Raw genomic sequence first — 25,323 nt, forward strand, 5'->3', positions numbered from 1 at the left:
TAAAACTGCAGTTTTAGCTTCGCTGGTGATCAGGAGGGAATGGCAGGGTCCTCTACTAATCAGCAGTGGAGGACGAGGGCACAAAGGGCGAGGTGCATGCAGGGGAGCATGCAAGATTAAAGGACCCGCCACGCACTCTACTTCTGCTGTGAATTTGGTAGATCCTTAGATAAAGGTCTCAACAACAATTAATTCACTGTACCTTAACACTGCTATGCAGCCACTATTAGAGAAGTAGCTCCAAAACTACAGAACATGACCTCAAGTCACATTGCAGTACTTATGAGTGGGCATCCAGTTGGACCTGCAGTTAATGTTGGTATGGCACAGGAAAGGAGAGGTATTTACCATTCCTCAGCTATTCCCCAATCTGTAATAGGGCAGTCTATCCCTTTAAGAAGGAACAGCCAGCCATGTTGAGACAGCCCAGCTGCAGGGGATTTGGATAATGAAAATGTCTCACTGGGAGATTAAAACCCCAGGGAAGACAGCAGAAAGGCAGCAATGTAAGGGAAAGGTTTGCAAGCAGGAGGCAAGCTATGACCAGAGCAACCTTGCTACCAAGGAGGGGCCAGGATGTTGTGCTGAGGTCAAAGTCAGAGGGCTCCTCTCCTAGCTCATGGAATAGATCAGAACACTATCCCCATGCCCACAATTACTCAACGTACATGGAAATTAAATTGGACAGCTTGTCCCTGTTTCATTTAAGGTTAAACTGCCATGGTTTAACTCCTGCTGTGGAGTAAGTGCAGACACAGGACTGATACCAAAGAGCAGTTGAGGCTTGGCTAGATCCCTTCCTTTCCCTGGCCCTATTAATAGAAATACAAATGGTTCGCGCCACATGGGGTTCCATAAAGTTATCAGTTAGCATGTCTACATGGTGTGCTACGGCAATGTAGTGATAACACTGGTCTGAACATGATTGCTAGCTTATAGCATACTGCTACCATGACGTAACAGGGAAATCTAAGTGTGCACCACCTGTATGGCATTGTATGGGCAGTTACTGTGCTGTGTTTTAGTATTTCCAAAAGGAAGAAATAAAGCATGGCACAGTAACAACGTTGCTGTATAGTGATGTGTAGACACACTCAGTTTGTGGGTTGGGTAATCAAACCAGGAAGCTTGCACTAGAGATTTCTTTGTTGAAAACAAAAAGCCAGAAAAAACAGAAATATGTGAGATGAGGCAGGGCTGGACATTTAGAACTGGTCAGAATGGCCAAGGCTTGGCATTTAAGTGGAGGAAATGAAGGAGACAGCAGCCCATAATAAAAGAAAAGAATCAATTTGTAGGGATTTAGGGCTACATGGGGGTGGGGAACGGTTATATTCAAGTCTCATGGTTTGTACACAGGGCAGTGGCTGCCATACTGTTGTATCGTCATCACATAAGGCTCCCAAGCTGCAAAGGAAAGAGCCTCTTCCTCACTGTAGTGTTATATTTTCTATTCAGTTGTGATTTCATTCTTGTTTTCTTCAGTGCAATCTAATTCCTTGTTCTAGAACAGTGAAATTAGACTCTTGGAGGGGAAAATTCAGGAGATAACCACTGATCTAACAGCTGAAAAGAATTACAAAGTGGATCTCCGAGGAATTTATATTGTGATTGAAACTACCCAGGGAATGACCTTAATGTGGGACCAAAAGACCACAGTGATTGTCCAACTGGCACCATCTTTCCAGGTAGGTAGAAGACTAAGGGTAGAGAGACTGATTCTCAAATTGGGTCTCAGTTTCTAGGAGGAACAATTGTGTGCTAGTGGACACATCTACATGAAATGCTACATCAAGCATCTACATAAGACTACAGTAAAGTAGCATCGGTAGGTACAAACTGTGTTGCCACAGTAGGATTGGAAAGGATCCATGCACTGCCAGAACTGAGCAGTAATAATGGTTACTGTGCAGTCATTTAGTACTCGCTAAAATAAGTACTAAATGACTGCACAGTAACAACTGCACAGTCGGGAGCACATGTAGACACGGCCAGTATTAACCAGGACTCCCTGACAAGTGCAACACTGACAAGTGCAAAGTGATGCACCTGGAGAGGAACAACCGGCACCATACCTACAGGCTGGGGAACTCCCTTCTTGTCAGTACAGAGGCAGAAAAGGATCTTGGAGTCATTATTGCCTCCAAGATGAACATGGGCCGGCAGTGTGGGGTTGCAGTCAGGAAGGCCAACTGTACCTTGTCATGCATCCACAGAAGCATCTCGAGCAGGTCCAAGGAGGTGATCCTCCCCCTCTATGCAGCACTGGTCAGGCTGCAGCTGGAGTATTGCATCCAGTTCTGGGTGCCACACTTCAAGAGGGACGTGGACAACATTGAGAGGGTCCAGAGGAGGGCCACTTGCATGATCAGGGGGCAGCAGGGGAGGCCCTATGAGAACAGGCTATGGGACCTGAACCTGTTCAGCCTCCACAAGAGAAGGCTGAGGGGGGATCTCATGGCCTGTTACAAACTAGTCAGGGGGGACCAGCAGGCATTGGGGAAGTCCCTGTTCCCCCGAGCACTGCCAGGAGCGACCAGGAATAACGGTCACAAGCTGGCAGAGGGCAGGTTTAGGCTAGATATCAGGAAGCGCTACTTCACTGTCAGGGCGGCTAGGATCTGAAACCAACTTCCAAGAGAGGTGGTGCTGGCTCCTACCCTGGGGGTCTTTAAGAGGAGGTTAGATGAACACCTTGCTGGGGTTGTTTGACCCCAGTAATCTTTCCTGCCATGGCATGGGGTCGGACTAGATGATCTACTCAGGTCCCTTCCGACCCTAGAAACTATGAAACTCCCAAATTTGCTTTTTATCTGCAATACCTTGCCAAAATATTTTTTAAGCTGAAAATTATGCCCCCTAAAAATGGAATACCAATTTGAAATCCATGCTGTAAAAAAAGAGTGTTTCTCACTCACTGTAATGAAATTAACTTATTGCATTAGTTAAGTTTTTGTGATCACATTGGTACTATGAACTATCCAGTGTAAAGGAAGGCTAGAACAGATTTTAATGCAATAGGGCTTATTGGGCTTTATCTTGTCCCTTATACCACAATTCTTCCAAGGTGTGCACTGCAAGATAAAGAGCTCTAAGGGATGTTTAGAATTTGTGAGATTTGGGAGTCATTTACTTTTTTCAGTATAGATTTGATGGAAAAGCAGACCATATCTGAGGACAGGAGGGGCAGCAGGAGAGGTCAGTACTTAATTATAATTTATATCTATTCCATAGGGTAAGGTCTGTGGTCTATGTGGAGACTTTGACGGTCGCTCAATGAATGACTTTACCACCAGAGGGCAGTCAGTGGAGCTGAATGTGCAGGAGTTTGGGAATAGCTGGAAAGTTACTAGTACCTGCACTAATATAAATGTGACTGACCCATGTGCTGATCGGCCTTTCAAGTCTATGCTAGGACAAAAGCACTGCAGCATTATTAAGAGCGATATCTTTAGTACTTGCCACAGTAAGGTAATTTCATTCTTTTATTAACTTTAGAGGTTTTCACTTCATCAGGATTCAGTAAATTTAGACCCAAATCCTATTGATTGGGAAGGAAATTGTACAGACACCCAGGAGAACCCACATCATGATTAAATTAATTCAGCAATATAGAATGAAGACAATCAAAGACCCAGAAAATAATTCTTATAGAGGGAAAAAATACCAATTAGCTGAAAACCTTAAAGGTAATATAACCTAGTGTAGCCTAAGGCTTCTCAGAAAAAAATCATCTACATTAACAAGAGGTGGGAGTTAAGATGGCCTTAATTTGGGTTAGTTTAGATCCAGATGGAATTAATCTGAACTAGGGGTTGGTAACTTTTTACTAATGGAGGGAAAAATTAACAAACTATGGCCCTATGGCAGGCCAGACCAGAGCTCCCAGCATGCTCCCAGCTCCTCTGGGACTCTGGTTCCCCCTTTAATTGAAAGTGAGGTGGGGGGGGAGGGCTGAGGCCATGAAAATCTCACAAACATTCATGTGTCTTGGAAACCTTGCATCGGCCTAAGCAGCTCTGACTTGCCTGGGCTAGGTCTCCTGTGTGCTCCCATTGCCCAGCCAGACTGGGAGAATGTGGGCAGTGGACTAGGCTGTGGAGGGTGGTGGGGGCTGGGGAGCCAGCTCCAGTGTCGGGGAGGCAGTGGAGAGTTCTTATGCAGTAGCAGGCACAGGGTGACACCTGGGACCTGGGATTTTTTGGTGTGCTTGGCAAACTAGATAAAATCTCTTCACAGCCAAATCCTCCCCGCAGGCCATAGGTTGCCAACCCCTGATCTAAACCAAATTAAGGCCATTGAAATTGTGACTGAAAATATATCCATATAAAGTTTAAAATAGTTTAATCAAGTTTATAAATTAATTCCCCCTAGTTTTCCCAAGTGTCCCTGAGTAAACATGTCCAAAGACACAAGCAAAATCCAGCTTTGTTCCACTCAGGATTTTGTTTTATATACTTTGAAGTGCTACATACATTTGGAGGAGTCCTGCCCTATTCAGTCCTATCCTGCACAGCTGAAATTCTAATGGCACTTTCAGCACCTTTATCTTCATTATGTCAAAGAATTTGGCACTGAATGGCAGATTACTTGGGACCTTTTGTCTCAGCTAAGATAGTTCTGAGGAGGAAGAGCTCTTATAACAGAGTCTTTGTTATCTTACTAGGTCGACCCAATTCCATTTTATGAGTCTTGTGTCTTTGACTTTTGTGGCTGCGACAGTGCAGGGGACTGTGAGTGCTTCTGTACAACAGTTGCTGCATATTCAAGAAGTTGCAGTAGAGCTGGTGTGTGTATTGACTGGAGGAGTCCTACCATTTGTCGTAAGTACTCACTATGAAAATCATAGAATCATAGGGTGTTTTTACATGTGCTCCAGGGTGGGGACAGAGGGGGCATTTTAATTAGAAAAGCTGTCAGGAGCCACTGTAATGAAAACACAGCATCTCATGTGTTCAGCATCCCACATTTAAAAATGGTGGCAGGGGCACTTTAACTAAAGCTTGTTCAATGAGTTTAGTGAAAGCACACATCCTCCACCCCAACATTTTGAAATACAGGGATACAGCATACATGAGATGCTGCAGCACACTGGAGAGTTCTGATTCAAACACTTGATTAATCGAGACTTCTCCAACACATTCTAATAAGAACATGAAGGGACTCATGCATAGACACCTGTAGAATCATAGAAAATTATGGTGGGAAGGGACCTCAGGAGGTCATCTAATCCAACCCCTTCTCAAAGCAGGACCATCATCAACTATCATCCCAGCCAAGATTTTGTTTGCCAAGGGCTTAAAAACTTCCAAGGATGGAGATTCCACAATCTCTCTGGTTTGCAGGTTCCAGTGTTTGACTCGTGAGAAAATTTTTCATAATATCTAAACTAAACTTCCCTTTCTGCAACCTGAGACCATTGCTCCTTGTTCTGTCATCTCCCACTACTGAGACCAGTATAGCTCTATCCTCTTTGTAACCACCCTTCATGTAATTGATTAAATCCCTCCTCAATCTTCTCTTCTCCAAACTAAATAAGCCCAGCGCCTTCAGCTTCTCCTCAGAAGTCATGTGCCTCAGCCCATGCTCATTATGAAGCAGTTTGCATGCAGATGAGCATATCTGAGATAAGTAAGGCTGTGCAAAGCTTCAGTCCCTGATTCAATTCAGCAGAGATTCGGCCTGATTCGGTGGCTGAATCTGAATTGAATCAGAGGACCCTTTAATCTCTCCAAATTGATTTGGAGAGATCTGGAAAGATTCAGAGACCCAGACATAGACACAGCTTTAAATGTTTTTTCTACATACCTCTAGGTAACAGGCAGCACATGATTGCCTTGATGCTGGGGCACATGGAGCATCCCACAGAAGTATGGGAGGCTCCCCGGCGCAGTCAGCAGCAGACCCAGAAGTACTTCTGGTCTGCTTCCAGGTCCACTGGGGAGTGCATCAAAGAGGCCCCCTGTGCCCTCCTTGGCTCGGTGAATGGTGCCTCCTGGGTCTGAAGGGGGTCATCTGGGGTCCCCTGCAGCCAGTCGCTGAGCCGGTGGATGTGTAGGGAGCCCCCCCACACACACACTCCCTGGCAGACCCAGAAGTGGACCAGAATTACTTCCAGTCCACTTCTGGATTCACTGCTGGGCATGTGAGGGGCCCCACCCTGTGCTCCTGTGGGATGCTTCATCTGTGCTAGCATTGCAGCAATCATAAGCCACGTTGGTACTTTACGGTACATCGAAAAAACTTTTAAAGCTGTGTCTGTGTCTGAATCACTGATTCTCTGAATCAGATCAAATCTTCTGATTTGGCCGAATCAAATCACAGACAGTGATCTGAATCAACGAATCAAATCCCTGTCCCTGATTCAGGCTGAATCCAAATCCAAGTCAAATAGGGCCCGCTTCACACATCCCTAATAAGAAGGGTAAAATCCTAACTTCTGTACAGGTTCAGGACTAAGAATCCTTCAGCTTTTAAAAATTAGAACATTAGAGCAAGTTTCAGTGACCTGAGATTTGGTATTTTACCCTTGTCTTCCAGCTGTGTTCTGTGATTACTACAATCCTCCTGACAAACGTGAATGGTATTATAAGCCCTGTGGAGCCACTTGTCTAAAAACCTGCAGAAATCCACAGGGAAAATGTGGTAACACCATGTATAGTTTGGAAGGTAATTCTTATCTGACTTTGATGGACTCTTGTGGGGTTTAAGCTAAACCACACTTGTCTTAAGTAATAGAGTTTCTCTCTTCTTTCAGAAGACTTTTCAAGTGATTGCATTGATTTCATGATGTGCAAGTCTAGGTAAAAATAGTCTGATTCTTTCTAGGTCTTGCAGCAAAAGAATATCATTAATACTATATTCGCAACAATAGAGATAATTCATATTAAGGAAAATAAAAAGGAGAGGATAAATGATCTGTGTATGTAGATCCCCATTGGTATCCATGAAGATAGAAGCCTGTCTTTTTAAAGATGTTTTAAAAGGGTTGTGTCTTCAGTTTGTGCTAAGCTGACAAACAATTCTTTCCTTCTGCTCATGTTCCAGGCTGTTACCCAGAATGCAGCCCTGACAAACCATATTTTGATGAGGAACAGAGGGAGTGTGTCTCTCTACTCAACTGCATGTCTTGGTAGGTCAATGGATGGTAAGAGGGACTATATAAGGCTTATCAATTAGCCACACACTGTGTTGCCTCAGCTAGTAGGGAAACTTTGCATCTTGAGTTCTCACCAAAGTCCTAACAGAATATGTTTTTTTCAGTTGGATAGAACTGTGACTTATTCTGGCTATGCTCTGGTGATCTCTTTCATTGGAGGTTGTCAAGAAGAGGATGATATAGGACTTTTTCTGGGATAATGCACAAGTAGTGTACTCTGTATTTGTGCAGGGGGTTGGACTAGATGGCCAATGTGGTTTCTTCCAGTCCTATGATATATGATAGTATGATTGCAAATTGGCTGAAGGGTCATACTCAAGGTAGTGGTGGACGGGTCTTTTTCAACCTGGAGGGAAGTGGGCAATGGAATCCCCCAGGGCTCGGTCCTTGGATTTCTTTATTAGTTACTTGGATGACAGGGTAAAAAGCATCCTGTTTAAATTTTCTGCTGATAGCAAGATTTGGGGTGAGGTGGGCATGCTAGTAGGGAAGGACAGATTACAGCAGGACCTAGATAGCTAATGAAAATAGGATGGGGTTCTATACTTACAAGTGCAGGGTTCTGCACTTGGGCAGTGGGAACCAGAAGCACACTTATAAGCTGGGAAACTCCCCTCTTAAAAGCACAGTGGCAGAAAGACATCTTGGAGTCATTATTGACTCCAAGATGAACATGGGCTGACAATGCGAGGTCACAGTCAGTAGGGCCAACCGTACCTTGTCGTGCATCTACAGATGCATCTCAAGCAGGGCCAAGGAGGTGATATTCCCCCTCTATGCAACAATGGGCAGGCCGCAGCTGGAGTACTGTGTTCAGTTCTGGGCACTACACTTCAGAAGGGATGTGGACAGCATTGAGAGTGTCCAGAGGAGGGCCACTCACATGATCTGGGGACAGCAGGGCAGACCCTACGAAGAGAGACTATGGGACCTGAACCTGTTCAGCTTTTGCAAGAGAAGGCTGAAGGGGGACCTGGTGACCATCTATAACCCAGCAGGGTTTGGGAGAGACCCTGTTCCCCCTAGCGCCCCTTGATGTAACAAGGAATAATGGCCACAAATTGTTAGAGAGTAGGTTTAGACTAGACATCTGAAGGCACTACTTCACAGTTAGGGCGGCTAGGTTCTGGAACCAACTTCCAAGGGAAGTGGTGCTGGCTCCTACCCTGGGGGTCTTTAAGAGGAGACTTGATGTCTACCTGGCTGGGGTCACTTGAGCCCGGTTTTCTCTCCAGCCCAGGGCAGGGGGTCGGACTTGATGATCTACAAGGTCCCTTCTGACCCTACTACTTCTATGAACTTCTTCTGTCTAGGGCAATAAAACATCAATTATATTTGGTTACTGTTTGTCCACAGCAACCCTGAAGAAGAATTGTGCGCAGAAGACAGCAAAGGTAACTTTCATCATTAATTGTACTATGATCGCAACAAATGACCTCAGAGTGTTAGGCAGTGGATATGCGTATAGCATATGTCTATGCAGCAGTTACAGATGCGATTGCTGTGCAGTTTAGTCATAGTAAAGCTAATGTTAAACTGCAGCAGCATGGAACTCAGCACAGGTTTGCTGCCTGAGTGATTAGCTAGCTTCTCAGGGAGGTTTTGCAGCTTACGCTGAGTTCCATAATTCTCAAGGTACCTTGCTTGCATGACCGAAACTGGATAGGTTAAAACTCACTTGGGTATATCTACACAATGACTTCAGTATAGTCATACACCTCAGTGAGCATATCTACATGTGCATTAAGGTGCTTTTTCTAATACACGTTAAATTTAGTATCTCCAATGTGAGGTACTAAAGAAATGTACATTAGGCTGCCTTAATGTTCAGTAATGAATGCACATGGTTTTTAAGTGATGTGTAATGCACAGTAGCCTATTTTACTGTGCATTAGCATAATTACACATTTTTAATGTGATGAATAAATGCTCAGTAAAATAGTCTACTGTACATTAAAGACCATGTTTAGACATACCCAGTGTGAGGCAGCTTTTGCCTTGAAGAGTTTATAGACTAAATAGACAGGCTAGGAACAGACATTACATTTGTCTCTGGACAAGTTGTCCTTATGTTTGTCCTGGAATAGAAAATTGATTCAGTGATGCATTCCCAGGATAATTTTTCAGAGGTACTTTGTGATGTCTTGGGATAAACTGTTAATATATTTTATCTTATAAACTTTTTTTGGATTTATCCAGGAACAATGGCCATGGATGTCCAATTGATTACACTTTGTCCTAGGATAAAATGGCTTATCCCAGGACAAATGCAGTGTCTGATTGTAGTCACAGAGGCATACACTGACTTGACTGAGATATGATACATGTTTTGTGAAAGTGTGGGAATAAAATCTATGTCTCGGAAAAGTCAGTCTAATATTTTATGTCCTGGACCATTTTGCTTCCCTGAGCAGGTGTTTGCTGAAGATGTGAGGGCCTCTTCAAATACAGTTACCTGGCATTACTAGTTAACTCATCAGGTGATGGAATTTTTTTAGGATTCAGCATATTCCTAGATGGCTACTGTGACATCTAGAGGCTCACTAAGGCAAAGGGGAGTTCCAAACACAGCTCTTGTTTCTGTAAATACCTGTTGTATTCAGGGATGGGTTACAAAAGCATCTGTATGCCACTTATAGCTCTGTGCCTTCCAGTGATTCCTTTCATACAAGTTGACTCTTAAGGGAGCCACTCAAGTCAGTTTTGCGCTGCCAGTGGGTCCCTGGTTCTAGCACAGAATGAAGTTTGGAATCCAAATGCAATTCTGCAACTAGAATTGGGATAGGGCTGTGCAAAGCTTTGGGTGCTGATTAGATTCAGAGGAGATTCATCCCAATTTGGTGGCTGAATCTGTGAATCCAAATCAAATCAGGAGACCTATAAAAAGGTCCAAATTGATTTGAAGCTCTCCAAATTGATTCAGAAAAGATTTGGAGAGCTTTGGAGATTTGAGCAGTCCGCATTTGTTGCCACAGGGAGCTGGACCCAGAATCCATGCTGGTAAGTAGGGAGGGGGAGGGGGGTGTAGGACCATGGGGGGGGCCCCACCAGACCCCATCCCCTTCCTGCTCCCCCAAGCATCCCTGAGCATCCCCTGATCCCCACCTGCTCTCCCAGCCTCACTATGGCTGTCCTGCCTGGCCCCAGCTCCTGGTGGTTTTTTTTTTTAAAGATCCAGGAGCTGGGGCTAAGCAGGGCAGCCATGGTGGGGGTGGAGTGGGGACTAGGAGAGCAGGTGGAGGTCGGGGGATCTGTGGCAGAGTCCCCCACACAGCGTGGGGCAGTGGGGTGCAGCAAGAATTGCCTCCCCCACCTGGCAGCAGCCGGTGTGGGGGCTTATTTTTTTAAAGAGTCGAGAGCTAGGGTCAGGTGGGGCAGCCATTGATGGGGCTGGGAGAGGCGGGAGGGAGGGGGCTGTCCGATTCAGAGATTCAGACAATTCAGCAGTGGCCAAATCTCCAAATCTGATTCAGCTGAATCAATTTTGGACAGTGATTCAAATCACTGAATCAAATTACTGTCCCCCGAATTGGCCAAATCCAAATCCAAATCCAAATCCAAAGAGAATACTAGCCACTTTGTACAGGCCTAAACTGGGATGAACTCTGCACCTATCGTGGCATATGCAGGAGCCACATCACACTTGAGCATCTTTTTATCTTAGAGTTGATAGTTTGGGGAAGAATTATACCTAATTCAGGGTTATCTTTTATATCTGTTCATAATGATGTGTTTCCTCCTTTTACCGCATTTCCTTCTCATTGTGTCAGACTGCCTCTGCTGCTACCATGAGAAGACCTACACCTTAAATGCAAATATCTACAATAAAACAGAATTGGGGAGATGCAGAACAGCTGTTTGTGGTCCTAATGGAAATATCATTAGAACATTCATCCCTTGTGAAGTACTACCTACAACACTACCTGCCATAGAAATGTCAGGTACCAGATTTATATGAGATCTGTTGTCTTCTACTTAGTATAAAGAAACCACTTTCAATTGTGACAAGATTCGTCCTCCTTAAAAAAGGCCTTTTGTACAATAATTGTACAGGGCTACGGTCGACACATAATGCAGGAGAGTACAAATTTGAGACATGATGCCAGGTTCTCTGATCTACAGAACCGAAGAACTAAAGAGATAGAGGCAAAGGTACCTCTATGATATTTTTACAGAACCCCAGTCCTAGAAATCTGGCAAGTTCCCAGTACAATTTAGATAGGAGTATATATGCAAACAGTTCAAAATATTTCATGGCTCTAGTGCCACCTTTTTATTCTGAACCTTGTTTTCCTGATATCCTTCTCACCTCCTGTCATACTGTCAGGCAATTTCCAGTGGATCACAGCAGCATAGAAATGTATCACTAGCTGTCTCGCACTTTGTGAAAAATTCCATATGTAAGGCACACTAGAAAAAACACCCATCTCACAAGAAACAATAGGGAGGGGAAAATAAAGCTTTGATATGATTTTGTCAAGGGCTGGTTAATGTTCTGAAAACCAGAATAGAAATGAAAAAATTCAGGGAGGAAAGTAAATATGTTATTCCTCCTTCAGTTCAATGAATTATAGTTAAATCAGTAACAAAATATACACTGTAGGGCTGTGCGAGGCTTCAGACCGTGCTTCAGATCCATAGAAGCTTCAGACACTTCGGCGTCTGAAGCAGCACATCTGGGTCAAAGAACTGGCTTCATCAGGGTTTCCGAGGCAGTTTGAAGCTTCCAAAGTGCTTTGGAAAAGCTTTGGAGCCACCTTGGAGATCTGGCCATAGGATATAATGGGGAATCAATGAAATATCTATGACTTTGTTGTTTTTTGTCTGATTTGGATGAAATTTGCAGGGATTCTATCCTCTGCTGAGAGCATGAAGTCTTCCAAGCTTCAAGAACTTTGGTACAGGAGTTGGGGGGGACTGCACCCCAAATTTCTGAAAGCAAAACTCATGTCACTTCTATGTGTTACAACACAGTGGGGTGAAAACTGCAGGGGTGGTGGCCCCTGGTGAGGCCACAAAGCCTGCCATGTTTCAAGAGGATTAGTGCAGGGGTTTCGGGAGAACTGCACCTCAAGCTGCTGACAAGCAAAACACGTGATATGGGTGACACTGTGTGTGTTAAGGGGAAGCAGGATGGAAGCTGCAGGGATGGTAGCCCCTACTGCGGCCATGAAGCCTGACAGCTGTCAAGGAGATAGGTGCAGGGGGGTTTTGGGGCCCTGCACCTCTGGCTGCTGACAGGCAAAACTTGTGACATGGGTGCTTGTGCTACTATGTCTGTCTTGGGGTGGGAGATGGGGGGGGTGGAACTACTGCAGGCCTGGCTGCTAAGCCACTGTGTTACCAGGTACCAGTCAATCATGATTCACTCAGGGACCAGCTCAATACACAGTTGCTAGCTAATGTAACCAGTTAATAAGTAACGATTAACACCTACAAAACCACAGACTAAGGAGAAGAAAGAATCAATACAGACAATAAACTGCCTCAAGGCAGAGACAGTCGATTGCACAAGCACCCATGTCACAAGTTTTGCCTGTCAGCAGTTTGAGGTGCGATTCTCCCCAAACCCCTGCACTGATCTTCTTGAAGTTTGGCAGGCTTTGTGGCCTCACCAGTGGCTACCACCCCTGCAATTTTCACCCCACCACACACATACACATGACATGAGAGGCTACTACCCCTACAAGTTTCATCCAAATCGGACAAAAACCAACAAAATTAAAGATATTTCATTGATTCCCCATTATATCCTATGGCCAGATCTCTGAGGCAGCTTTGAAGCTTCAGAGCTGCTTTGGCTGGATCAAAGTGGGAACCCAGTCCGGAGCTCCAGATTGGATCCCTGGCATCTGAAGCGGCCGGATCCAAAGCTGGATTGAACAGCTGCCTACTCACACAAGCCTAATACACTGGGAAAAGCTTAGCTGCATTGCTTAAGTGTTTTTGAGAACATATTTGAAAGGCTAGACAAAGTGCTTAAAAGACTTTTTGCTGTATCTTATCTATGACGATAACTGTGCTAGGATGCACACTAGGATAATACTTAAGAAAGGAGAAGTTCCAAGACAAAATTTGAAGCACTGTGGTGAAATATGATCTGAATAAAGTGCATGTATTCAACTTGGCAGGGTCCACACCTGCAGGTGTCCAGAAACCAGGCATTAGTTCCCCAAAGACACGGAAGTCAGGTAGGATTCAAGAACATGGGCAAGAGCAAACAGGGATGGGGAGAGGGGAAAGAGGGATGTTTCTGTTTGTTTGTTTGTTTTATTTTTTAAGAAAAAGAAAAGGGGGGACCCAAGGAATGGAAAGCTAATTAATTTTATTTCCCTTTATAAGTCTTCAGCTTTTTCCAGTTATGGGAATGATAAAGAATGTTATAAATGACAAGGGGAATTTAATGTAGCACTTTCAGATCCAAAATATGGGAGTAAAATATTACTTACTTTCAATTGTTATATGCATAGGAATGACTACAGTAATTCCTCTTACAACACCAGCACCTGCAATATCTATCCCATGCTTCTGCAATGTAAATGGGGAGCTGATTGCTATAGGTAAGAAGCAATCTAATTGTTTTCATCTTGGTAAATTCTGTTTTTTCTGTGAATAAACTGTGAATGTTTTGCAGAACACTTACCAGTAAGGAAGTATTCATTTTTCAGGTACCATAGCTTCATAATAATAATTCTTTGATTTTTTTCATTGTAACAGACTAGGATCTGATACATCTGAGACACCTAGTCTCTTGACTCTGTTTTGTGGTTATTCTATTCCCTTAATAGGGCTATCCCACATTATTGAGAGGCCAGTTTCTGCTCTTTGATATGCATATGCAGTTCCTAGGAAGATACTTCTTTGTGAGCAGAAGAGTTGAATGTTGAATGAGTAATAGCCTTCCCCAGTCTCTGTTGTTGAAATGATGTCAGCCATGGCCAAGCTGGTAGATACAGATTAGTTGCAGATTCACTATTTTTGCCAGTAGTCACAACTAAGTGTGACTCAGTTCAAGTTAGTAAAATGTGCTGCTCAGTCTGTAGCTAGTGTGGGAAAAGAGTGCTACACTACAACATGGGAACTGGTAGCTCAAACCAAAGTTTCTGGGAAAGTATGTCAGACTCATGGAATCCTAGCAATTACTTTTCTGGTCTTGCAGGAAGTAACATATCTCAGACAACTAATGCTTCAGATCAGTGTATTTACTCCAAATGTAATGCATCATGCCAGATTGAAAGAATCCAGGGCAAATGTGTAGGAATAGCAGGAGTAGAATCCCATAGCACCTACACACCTCTTTCAACAACTACGGTGTCTACTCCCAAAATACCTCTGGTGACTGATTGCTTTGACCTTCTTCCTCCAAGAAAGGTAAGTGAGCAAAAATAATGTATCAAAGCACAGATGGGACACAAACATGATCACTTAGGGTGATGTGTCTTGGGGCTGGCACCAAACCATATACTCTGGGATCTGGGCAATGGAAAAGCAGAACATTTTTGCATACTACTTGAAACTGCTGTCTTAGCAACAGCACTGCTATATTTCCATGACCAGGATCTGACATTCTACAAATGAGCAATCACAAATTCCCACTGAAGTAGGTAATAGTCAGGGCTGTATGAGGCTTTGGACTGTGCTTCAGATCTGGAGAAGCTTCAGATGTTTTGGTGTCCGAAGCAGCATGTCCAGTTTGAAGTGCTGGCTTCTTTAGGCCTTCTGAAGTGGTTTGGAGCTTCCGAACCTTTTTGGAAAAGCTTCAGAGCTGCTTCAGAGATCCAGCCATAGGGTATAATGGGGAATCAATCAAATATCTATAACTTAGTTGTTTTGTGTCTGATTTGGATGAAACTTGCAGGGGGGTAACATGTTAATTAGCAAGGATTAACACCTATAAAACCACAGACTAAAGAGAGGAAATAATTGATACAGACCATCAACTGCTCCAAGAAAGAGACAGTCTGTTGCACAAGCACCCATATAATGAGTTTTGCCTGTCAGCAGCTAGAGGTGCAGGGCCCCAGAACCCAGAAGCCCTGCACCGATCTCCTTGACAGCTGGCAGGTGTTGTGGCCGCAGCAGGGGCTACCATCCCTTCAGCTTTCATCCTGCTGCGCCTTAACACACACAGTGTCACCTATGTCACGAGTTTTGCTTGTCTGAAGCTTGAGGTGCGGTTCCCCCCAAATCCCTGCACTTATCTTTTTGAAACTTGGCAGGCTTTGTGGCCTCACCAGGGGCTACTACCCCTGCAGTTTTAACCTCTCTGTAGTATAACATATACACATGACATGAATGTTGCTTTCAAGAATTTGGGGTGCAGTTCCCCCCAAACCTCTGCACCAGCTTCTTGAAACTTGGCAGGCTTCATGCACTCAGCAGCAGCTACCATCCCTGCAAGTTTCATCCAAAGCAGACAAAAAACAAGAAAGTTATAGATATTTCATTGATTCCCCATTATACCCTATGGCTGGATCTCCAAGGCAGCTCCGAAGCTTTGGAGATGCTTCGGCTATATTGAAGCGGGAAACAGATCCTGGATCCAAAGCCAAATCAAATAGCTGCCTACTCGCATAGGCCTAATAATAGTTATAGTGGTCCTCCTCCATCCCTGACACGCTAGGTTTCTGAAGAAAGTAGAAGTCAGTCAGAATACTGCAAAACCATACAGTAACATAGGACAGGAAGTAAAGACCAGACTATCAAGACAAAGCCTAGAAGGTAGGTGGTGTTAGAAGGTAGGTGGGCAGGATCGTATAAGTATTAATGTTGGAAAACATTCCCTCAACTAGGACCACTGAAATTCAGGAGTGATCATGATCTCAATATTGGATCTGATACAGAATTTTTTTATAGTACAGAAATAGGCCTTGAGGCTTCATTCATGGTTATTTGTTGTAAACTGTTATGAGATTTTGAGAATTAAAAAACAAAACAAAACCTCAACAGATCATGAATGCTGCCAGGCTAGTTGTATTACTGAGCTGCCTATGCTCTCTGCCAGTAATTTTTAGAGTGCTAGTAAGTTCATTTCCTATGCATAGTCTCACCTCTTTCTTTTAAATTGTCAACAGTTTAATGAGTCATGGACCTTTGGAAATTGCCAGATTGCCACTTGCTTGGGAGAAGGAAACAATATTAAACTGACCAGTGCGGACTGCCCACTTCGGCAATCAAATCTCTGTGTCAATGGTTTCCCATTCACAAAATACTTTGATGAAACTGGCTGCTGTGAAGTCTTTGAGTGCAAGTGTAAGTAACATGGCAACAAGATTACAAATTTTGTGAGGTGTTAAAGTAAGCTCAAGGGAAGTACCATATTTTACAGTGTATGCATCAATATATTGTATAACTCAGAGTGCGAGGCACTGGAAGCCCAGGTGGACTTGTAGGGAAGTTGAATTGGGTGCCTTGTAGCTTGGGCAGCTGGGCCCAGGGAGTGCCACCCCCACAGAGGGAAGAACTGGGTCCCCCCATGCTCAGGGGCTGCCCAGCCTGGTGGCAGCTCACCCCCCAGCTGCTGGTGGGGAGGGGAGGGCAGGGGGCGGGCAGGCTCTGCCTAAAGGAGGATCAGGCTCCTCGCTGCTTCTGCCTTAAGCAGGTAGGTAGCAGGATGCCTGGCATGACCCAGGAAGGGGCTGCCTCACCCCGCATGACTCAGGCAGGGGCCTGATCCTGCTTTTGGCAGAGCCTGCCCACCTCTACCATGACCAGAGGACAAGCTGCTGCCAGGCTGGGCAGCTTCTGAGCTGTGGGGGGAGCACTTCTTTCCTCTGCAGCAGTGGCATACCTCGAACTGTCTGCACTCCCAGGGGCCCGATTCAGCTTCCCCAGAGACCACCAGCATGCCACCTCCCTGTGCAGCAGGATGCTGACATGGTGTCCAGTTGAAGTACTGATATGGTGTATAAGTCAAGGTGGACATTTAAGGGTAAATTTTGGGGGTTCAAATCTCAACTTATACACAAAGAAATATGGTACACCCAAATCAGTTCAAATTCTGCTATCCATCATTCTCAGCTTAGTGAGGTCACAATTTGCTTCATATGTAAAGCATGTAAGCTAGGTTGAGTCCTTACTAGAACCAACCATCTTTAGAAATATGTAGCTTAACACAAGTAATGTTCAGAAGATTTTCTAAGGGAGCAAATGCTGTGAGTAGGGGTGATGGAAAAAAACTGCCAGAAGTAGGGATGTAGCAGAATGGCATGAGAAGAAGGCAGGAAATATTGGAAGTAGAGATGGGACAATGTCTCTAGGTAAAATATGGTTTACCATGATGACATGTGAGATTGCTTAGATGTGGAGATAAATGGGAAGATGAATAAGAATAATAAATGAGCGGGATAACAAGAGGCTCAATGGGACAAAGGCAACATAAGGATAGAAAGTGGAAAGAAAAGAAATGGCTATATGTGAGTGAGTTTGGAAAACTGGGTTTACAGAAAGTGCTTACCTATGGGATAAGGGGTATCTATGAGACTGAAATCTTGACTGCCTTTTTGTAAGTGATTTCTTGTGGGCCTATCATAGAAAACGTTTTATTTCCATTATGGCATGGGGTACGTCAGAGGAACTGAAAACCTGGACTGTTATAACATTTATTAACCAGAGGTAGAAGGTCACAAGGAACTCACACTGTAAAGCTGACCAAAGAAACAGTGTGGGACAAGATGCAACTTTGTCAGTTGGCAGAGAGATCAGCCATGGCTGACTTAAGGCTTATTCATGCATTCAGGAACCCTAAAATAAATCAGCCTTTAAGCTTATCTTTGTTTCTAGGTATTTGTAGCGGGTGGGCAAATGAGCATTATATGACCTTCGATGGAACATATTACAATTTCAAAGGGAATTGCTCCTATGTCCTGGTGAAGCCAATCCAGCCAGATTCCCCAAACTTCTGGATTCACTTGGACAACTACTACTGCAGTGATGTTGATGGAAACATTTGTTCAATGTCACTCTTCATTTTTTATAATGATTCTGTAGTTCTTCTGACACAAGCAGTAGAGCATGGAAAAGAAGGCAACCTGGTAATACATTTTCTATCACCTTTTTAGATTATTCCCATTTATGTTTTTGGCCATGCCAATAGCTCCACCAGGTTTAAGAATAGAGCTAATTTACAGTATAAAACAAAAACAAAACAACAAACAAAAACAGAGGGGGAGAGAGAGAACTTCTGTTTTATTTGGCTTCTTTTGTTTGAAAAACATTCAGTGAAATGTGCAGGCCTGTGTTTTTATGATAGAGAAGATCTGTAAAATGTGGGGATTTTAAACAGAAAGATTTTGCTTCTTGTTGTTTGTCTTTGTCCTTTTAGTGTTCAGTGACTTACATCAACATTGTCTGGTGCTCCCCCTCTACTGAAAGATGGCTGCTCTACAAAGGCCATCACTATGACTGGCACTACCCAGGATCATGCGATCTTATTCTCTCACTCCAAATTATGAGTAGCAGCTTCCATTGAAATTGATATAGATCTAATTTGGGTACATATGGCAGCAGGTTTGAAGGAAGGGCCTGGAGGCTGATGGTAGTCTCCTTTACCTAGAGATAGTCCTTCCAGCATAGGTAAGGCTGACACACTTTGACAGAGCAAATAAGGGTATTTGCTGTATCACTGCCCATGCTGTCCTTGCCTTCTGAATAAATGGAGGGACGTCATTCTGAGGGGCTGTCCGACCTTTTTCAAGAGCCTTGGAATAGCTTAATTTATTTATGAATAGGTTTGTGTCATGTTCCTCAATAATAATAATAACTTGGGCTTTTTTCTATGAAAGAAAGGACCACAAAAGACCACTAAAGTCAGTGTACTGACTTCAGTGAGGTTTGGTTTATTCTTTTGCCAGGAAGCAATAGTTGGGAGGTAAGCCATAAGTGGTGTCCTGTAATTCATGGTTTCTTTTCTTGTGATTTATTCCATGGCCGATCAAAAGAAACTTGACCATACACAGAACAATGAATGATTCAGAGAAACCGTCTTGTGAAAACTAATCAAATTTGTGGTAAATTGCTGTATCATTTTTACTGCTAATATTTTCTCTGCAGTTAGTAACTGAAATACCTGAAAGCCATGTGGAAACTCAGCCAGTCTAAGCTTCAAAGGCTTGCACTAAGTGGCCTACACAAGACACTGGCTGCACAGTCGTTACTGTGCAGTCAATTAGTACTTGCTTATACTTGTTTATACAAGTATGAAATGACACAGGCTACTGCACAGTCAGCGTCTCATGTAGACACAGCCAGTATATCTGGAAAAATAATTTGTCCTAGGCATTCCAAACTATAAAGTTTATATTAAGCAACATGACACTTGCTGAATGATTTGGACTTTTTCTTTTATTTAGGTTCTGTTCAACGGTAAGAAGATGGTACCAAATTTCTTCAAGAACGGTATCAAGATAACCAGTTCTGGCCTCTACATTATTGTTGAAATACCTGAAATAGGACTTTATGTCTCTTATAGCTATAATGTGTTCTACATAAAACTCCCTTTCAACACCTTTTATAACAATACGGAGGGACAATGTGGTAAGTGTATTCAGATATAATTAATGTCTCCAGATTCTTGTTTTTTTCGTTTTGGTATAAGATTTATCAGCACTAGATTATAATGTTTTTCTTCCTCTTTGGTGGAACAGAGGGTGGTAATAGAGAGTTCCAAGTAATCTCTTTTTACTCCCTTCTCCATCTGTGGATGAATGGAGGAATTCAAGAGACGCTATCTACATGTATGCGGGTATGTATGTATGTATGCATGTGCACGTTTCTTCTCCCTTTTTGCTATCTCCTGATCACATCTGTTCATGAAATGGCTCACAAAATCCATTTTAAAGGACAGGACTGTCTCAATTGCTTAAGCAAGTTGAAAGAATTCGTTACCTGACACTTTACTTGTCATCCATAAATGACAGACTAGCTATTTTAGCCTTTTCCTTTAAACACCTCCTTTCTGTGAAGTCAATGAAGGCCCATTTGTGTTTGATACCTTTCAAGACCAATTAAAATTTTCCACTTGTCTTTATGCATGTAATTTCCTCTCCAGAAGGAATTCTCTGAAGTCCCTGAGTTCTTCAGCTTTTACTTGTTTTGTATTGCTGGCAGGTACATGCACCAATGAAAAGTCTGATGATGCTAGGAAGAGGAACAGTGAGATTACAGACTTCTTCAGTGAGATGGCATCTGACTGGAGAGTTCCTGATCTTACCAAGAGACCTTGTGAATTTAGTATCCCAGAACCCACTCCGACTGAAATAGATCAAGGAGTTTGCCCCCCTTCTGCTCTTTGTGCACTCATCTGGTAAGACACGCTTTCATGAGCATCGTACAGGTCAGCAGTAAACAACCCTTCCTGGCTGCAAGCCAGAATGACTCACCTTGGGTCAGAGGTGCGGGGGGGAGGGAGGGGGAAATCAGGACCCACTCATGATTGGTGCTTCTCCCTGCAGCAGCTTGGGGAGAGCACCTGAGCTTAAACCCCCTGCCGCTGAAGGCTACTGAGGCTCCACATTCACAGGCTGGATTCAGTGGCTCTGTTGGCTAGATCCAGTCTGCAAGTTGTAGGGGTATCTATACGCTTGCTCCAGGGTAGGGGGCATTTCATTCAGAGTGGTTCTCAGGAGTCACTTGTATTAAAATGCCCCCAGCATCTTGTGTATTCAGCATCTTGTACTTCAAAACGGCAGCTGGCATGTTTTAACTAAGAGTTATTTAATGAGCTGCCATTTTGAAATATGGAAACACTGAAAACACATGATGGCAAGGCTGCTGGAGTATTCTAATTAGACTCAATTGATTGAGTTTGCTCCGACACATTTTAATTAGAATGAGTTGGAGCAGGCATCCCACACATGAACAGACATCCCTAGGTTACTGAGCCCTGATATACATGATCAGGCCCAAAAGGAGGCAACTGTGTGCTTCCCAGACTGGCTATGAACTACCTATAAAAGGTAAAATAAATTGATCTAAATTTAGTGATTTATGATCTGAGGCTTAAAACTGCTGATTTTTAATGGTTGATACTGAACAGCTGATTTCTCAAAATCCATCTTCTTTTAAGGCATTTTAAATTTTTTGCCCAAGATAAGTTTTGGAACATTAAGGCCAACATTTGTAGGTATCCTATTGTTTTTGTCTGAAGGCTGTAAACTAAAATCACTGCTATAAGCCTATCCTGCAAGTTTATTTTCTTAAATAATTTTATTATTTTAAAATAAGATTACTAAACTAAAAAAACAAAAATATCTGTACCTAGAATTACTGCACTAAAATTGCAAAGAAGACTTTATATGATTCACTCCTGTATTACATAATCTATGGGTAAATCAAGATGCTGTAAATAACATGAGAAAAAGGTCATCATTACTAAAGAGGGATATATGATTAGTTTTCATTGCATGCATCTACACATGAAGTTAATGCACCTACATTTTCAATGTAGAAAATTCAGGCACATTAAACTGCACCTCCCCCCCCATGCATCTGAATGTGCTCCCATTATGAGCAAATTTGCTTCTAACAGGAGCAGTTCAATCTAGAGCTGTTTCTGCTCTGCTCTGCCCCCTATAGCAGCCAGGGGGAGCTCCAGGATCCCCCGGGTGCCAGCCCCAGACTGGCAGGGGTCATGGGGGCTAGTCCCAATCCCCACATGTCTGGGAAAGCAGTCCCAGTAGCAAGGCAGCTCCCTGCCAGCTGCGTGGGGATTGGGACCCGTGCTGTTCCCCATGTGGCTGGGAGAGACACACCCACTGAAAGATTTGCTAGTGGTTGGTATCCAGGAGAACATTTCCCATTAAAACATTTTAAAGTTGTATATTTAACTTGACAGTTTTTCTCCATGGATTAGTGTGTTTCTGAGCTGAACTTTTGTTATGACATTGCTAAAATCCACCATGAAAAACTTGCCTATTTTTATTGTTTACTAAGGAATATGACAGACTGTCACAGTGAAGTTCCTCCCCAAGCTTACTATGCAGCTTGCCTCAGAGATGCATGTTCAGCCGTGGGTCAGAGGACTGAATGCTACAGCCTTAAGACCTATGCTGCTTTGTGTGGATTACAAGGGGTTTGTGTTGACTGGAGAAGCAAAACAAATGGAGAGTGTGGTGAGCTGAAGTAGGGTTTTCTGGCCTGGAAGTAATTTTACTCTGCTCCCTTTACTATTACACACATATATTGTGTATGTGTTGATTTTAGAAGTTACATAGGGCTTGAGTCTTCCTTGAAAGTATAGACAAATCTAATTGCATCCATACTGATAAAAGCTGAAACACTACAATTTACATCTCTATGATTCTGTACTCATACAAGTACGGTAAAACCTTTCCAACTTTTATCCTGCTTCATTCAGGGCAAATTTAGGAAGATGGGCAGCCAGGCCCAGGGTCAGTGAGGACCTAGTCAAGGAACTTCTGGTAGGACTGGGCATGTTCAAATCATCAGGTCCTGACAGTCACCACCCCAGAGTGCTGAGGGAACTGGCAAAGGTCATTGTGGGACACCTGGCACAGCTTTACAAGCACTCATGGTGCTCTGGCAAGGTGCCACAAGACTGGAAAAGGACCAATGTAGTCCCCATTTTCAAAAAAGGGAGAAAGGAGGACCCAGGAAATTATAGGCCCGTTAGTCTTACCTTGGTCCTGGGGAAACTCTTTGAGAAAATTATCCAGGTGCACATCTGCGAGGGGCAAGCAGGGGAGTGTATGCTTAGGGGCAACCAACATGGGTTCATTGAGGCAGGTCCTGTCAGACCAACCTGGTGGCCTTCTATGACCAGGTCACAAAATCCTTGGATGCAGGTGTCACTGTGGATGTAGTCTTTCTGGATTTTAGGAAGGCCTTCGACACTGTCTCTCACCCCATTCTCGTTAAAAAATTAGGAGATTGTGGTTTCAATGCCTACACTGTCAGATGGGTCACCAACTGGCTGGAGGGCCACACCCAGAGAGCGGTGGTGGATGGATCATTTTCGATCTGGAGGGATGTGGGCAGTGGGGTCCCCCAGGGTTCTGTCCTCGGGCCCGCACTGTTCAATATCTTCATCGGCAACTTGGACGAGGGGGTGATAAGCACCTTGTTCAAATTTGCAGATGACACTAAGATGTGGGGAGTAGTGGGCACGCTAGAAGGGAGGGACAGCTTGCAATTGGATTTGGACAGGTTATAGGGGTGGGCGGATGAGAATAAGATGGTATTCAATACTGATAAGTGCAGGGTACTGCACCTAGGGAGAAAGAACCAGCAGCATACCTACAGGCTGGGGAACTCCGTTCTTATCAGCACAGAGGCAGAAAAGGATCTTGGAGTCATCATTGATGCCAGGATGAACATGGGCCGCCAATCAGTCAGGAAGGCTAATTGCACCTTGTCATGCATTCACAGATGCATCACGAGCAGGTCCAAGGAGGTGATCCTCCCCCTGTATATGACACTGGTCAGGCCATAGCTGGAGTACTGTGTCCAGTTCTGGGCGCCGCACTTCAAGAGGGATGTGGACAATATGGAGAGGGTCCAGAGGAGGGCCACTCGCATGATCGGGGGCAGCAAGGCAGGCCCTACGAGGAGAGGCTATGAGACCTGAACCTGTTCAGCCTCCGCAAGAGAAGGCTGAGAGGGGATCTGGTGGCCATCTATAAACTGGCTAAGGGAGACCAGCAGGCAATGGGAGAGTCCCTGTTCCCCCAAGCACTACCAGGAGTAATGAGGAATAATGGCCGTAAGTTGACTGAGAGTAGATTCAGGCTGGATATCAGGAGGCGCTACTTCACAGTCAGGGCAGCTAGGATCTAGAACCAACATCCAAGGGAAGTGGTGCTGGCTCCTACCCTGGGGGTCTTCAAAAGGAGGCTAGATAGACACCTTGCCGGGGTTGTTTGACCCAGCATTCTTTCCTGCCCATGGCAGGGGGTCAGACTTGATGATCTGCTCACGTCCTTTCTGACCCTACCAACTATGGAACTACCTATGCCAGTAGTTTTCAACCTTTTTAGACACAAGACACCCCTTTTAGTTTTCACTCAATATTTGACCACAGAAAAATAATAAAGCAATTTTGCAAAAGACTCAAAAAGACCACAACACATTAGAATGTTTTTTCCATTATGGATTCCTGTCTGAAATCTCTGGGTTTACCTTGTGTTAATATTGTGCGGTACCCTATGGCACCCTTGAAAGGGTCTCAAGGCACCCCAAGGTGAGGTCACCTGAGGTCACTTTGAGAATCACCAATGTATCTTGTAACACTACAGGAAGATGCCAGGGTAATAGTTACAGCCTAAGAACTGATGGGCACACCCAAGTGGCAGATCCCCATCCACTTTTAAAGCAGCTAACATGTACATTTGTCCACATGCTCAGATGCATCAGCAAAGCTAGAATAAAATAATTGATGTCAATGTAATTATGCCTGTGTGGAACTAATGGAGAAGGGAAAATTAGGTTCATGGCATTCTCTGAATGGCTTAGCACTAGGGCTGATTGAATTTTCAGTCCCAAAATACTGAAAATTCCCAAAAGCTGGAATGGTTTTTCTGTGTTTTGCCTTTCTGATAAAAGAAAACAAGGATGTTTTTGAGGAAACCTGGGGATGAAAGATTTTGGGTGAAACTTTTTGTTTTATCAAAAATTTATTTTTCCATCAACATTTCAACGGGAAAAAATAGCTAGCCCTATTCGATACTCTCTTTGGAAAAGTCTGAATCTTCATACGCACTATTCTGTGAAGGTAGCAGCTCTAGAGTACTATACATTCTGCTGTGGTTATTGTTACACTACAGCCAAAGGTGTGATTACAGCATGTGTAAACATAATCTGGCTAGTTTGGGTACTGTTAACGGTAAAATCAGAGGAACTTTAGATTGCAACACAGGCTACCTGATCAGTATTCTTCTAAGACCTCAGGCAGGTTTGCATAGCTTGTCCTGAAGCTTATTTTGCCCCACCTATACTGCAATTGGTACCAGAGCTGACTGGATCTTCTGGGCCATATTTTGGCCTTAGTTACACTGTTACGTTCATGTATATTCAGAATAACCCCACTGATGTTAAGTGGAATTACTTTAGATTTACATCAGTAAAATAGTATGGTATTTGACTTAGTCAATTTTCCCCATCATTTACAACCATCTTGTCCTGCCACTGGCAATATAATGGTACTTGTT

At 43.8% G+C, this 25,323-nt stretch overlaps 1 protein-coding gene across 1 annotated transcript in view; it reads left to right on the forward strand.

Moving 5' to 3' along the window:
- LOC149871400 (mucin-5B-like) overlaps window positions 1–25,323 on the forward strand; it is a 93,107-nt gene that overhangs the window by 53,734 nt on the left and 14,050 nt on the right. The window contains exons 22-36 of the mRNA XM_090032452.1: window positions 1,509–1,688; window positions 3,235–3,471; window positions 4,667–4,823; window positions 6,541–6,669; window positions 7,048–7,132; window positions 8,516–8,553; window positions 10,930–11,100; window positions 13,291–13,350; window positions 13,630–13,719; window positions 14,319–14,530; window positions 16,234–16,411; window positions 17,942–18,192; window positions 19,510–19,693; window positions 20,267–20,462; window positions 22,091–22,269. Coding sequence (XP_089888578.1) covers window positions 1,509–1,688; window positions 3,235–3,471; window positions 4,667–4,823; window positions 6,541–6,669; window positions 7,048–7,132; window positions 8,516–8,553; window positions 10,930–11,100; window positions 13,291–13,350; window positions 13,630–13,719; window positions 14,319–14,530; window positions 16,234–16,411; window positions 17,942–18,192; window positions 19,510–19,693; window positions 20,267–20,462; window positions 22,091–22,269 — 2,347 coding nt within the window. The remainder of the gene's footprint in view (window positions 1–1,508; window positions 1,689–3,234; window positions 3,472–4,666; window positions 4,824–6,540; window positions 6,670–7,047; window positions 7,133–8,515; window positions 8,554–10,929; window positions 11,101–13,290; window positions 13,351–13,629; window positions 13,720–14,318; window positions 14,531–16,233; window positions 16,412–17,941; window positions 18,193–19,509; window positions 19,694–20,266; window positions 20,463–22,090; window positions 22,270–25,323) is intronic.

Source organism: Crocodylus siamensis, chromosome 2 (genome assembly GCF_052110815.1).
Source record: "Crocodylus siamensis isolate JL-2025a chromosome 2, ASM5211081v1, whole genome shotgun sequence".
Lineage (NCBI taxonomy): Eukaryota > Metazoa > Chordata > Crocodylia > Crocodylidae > Crocodylus > Crocodylus siamensis.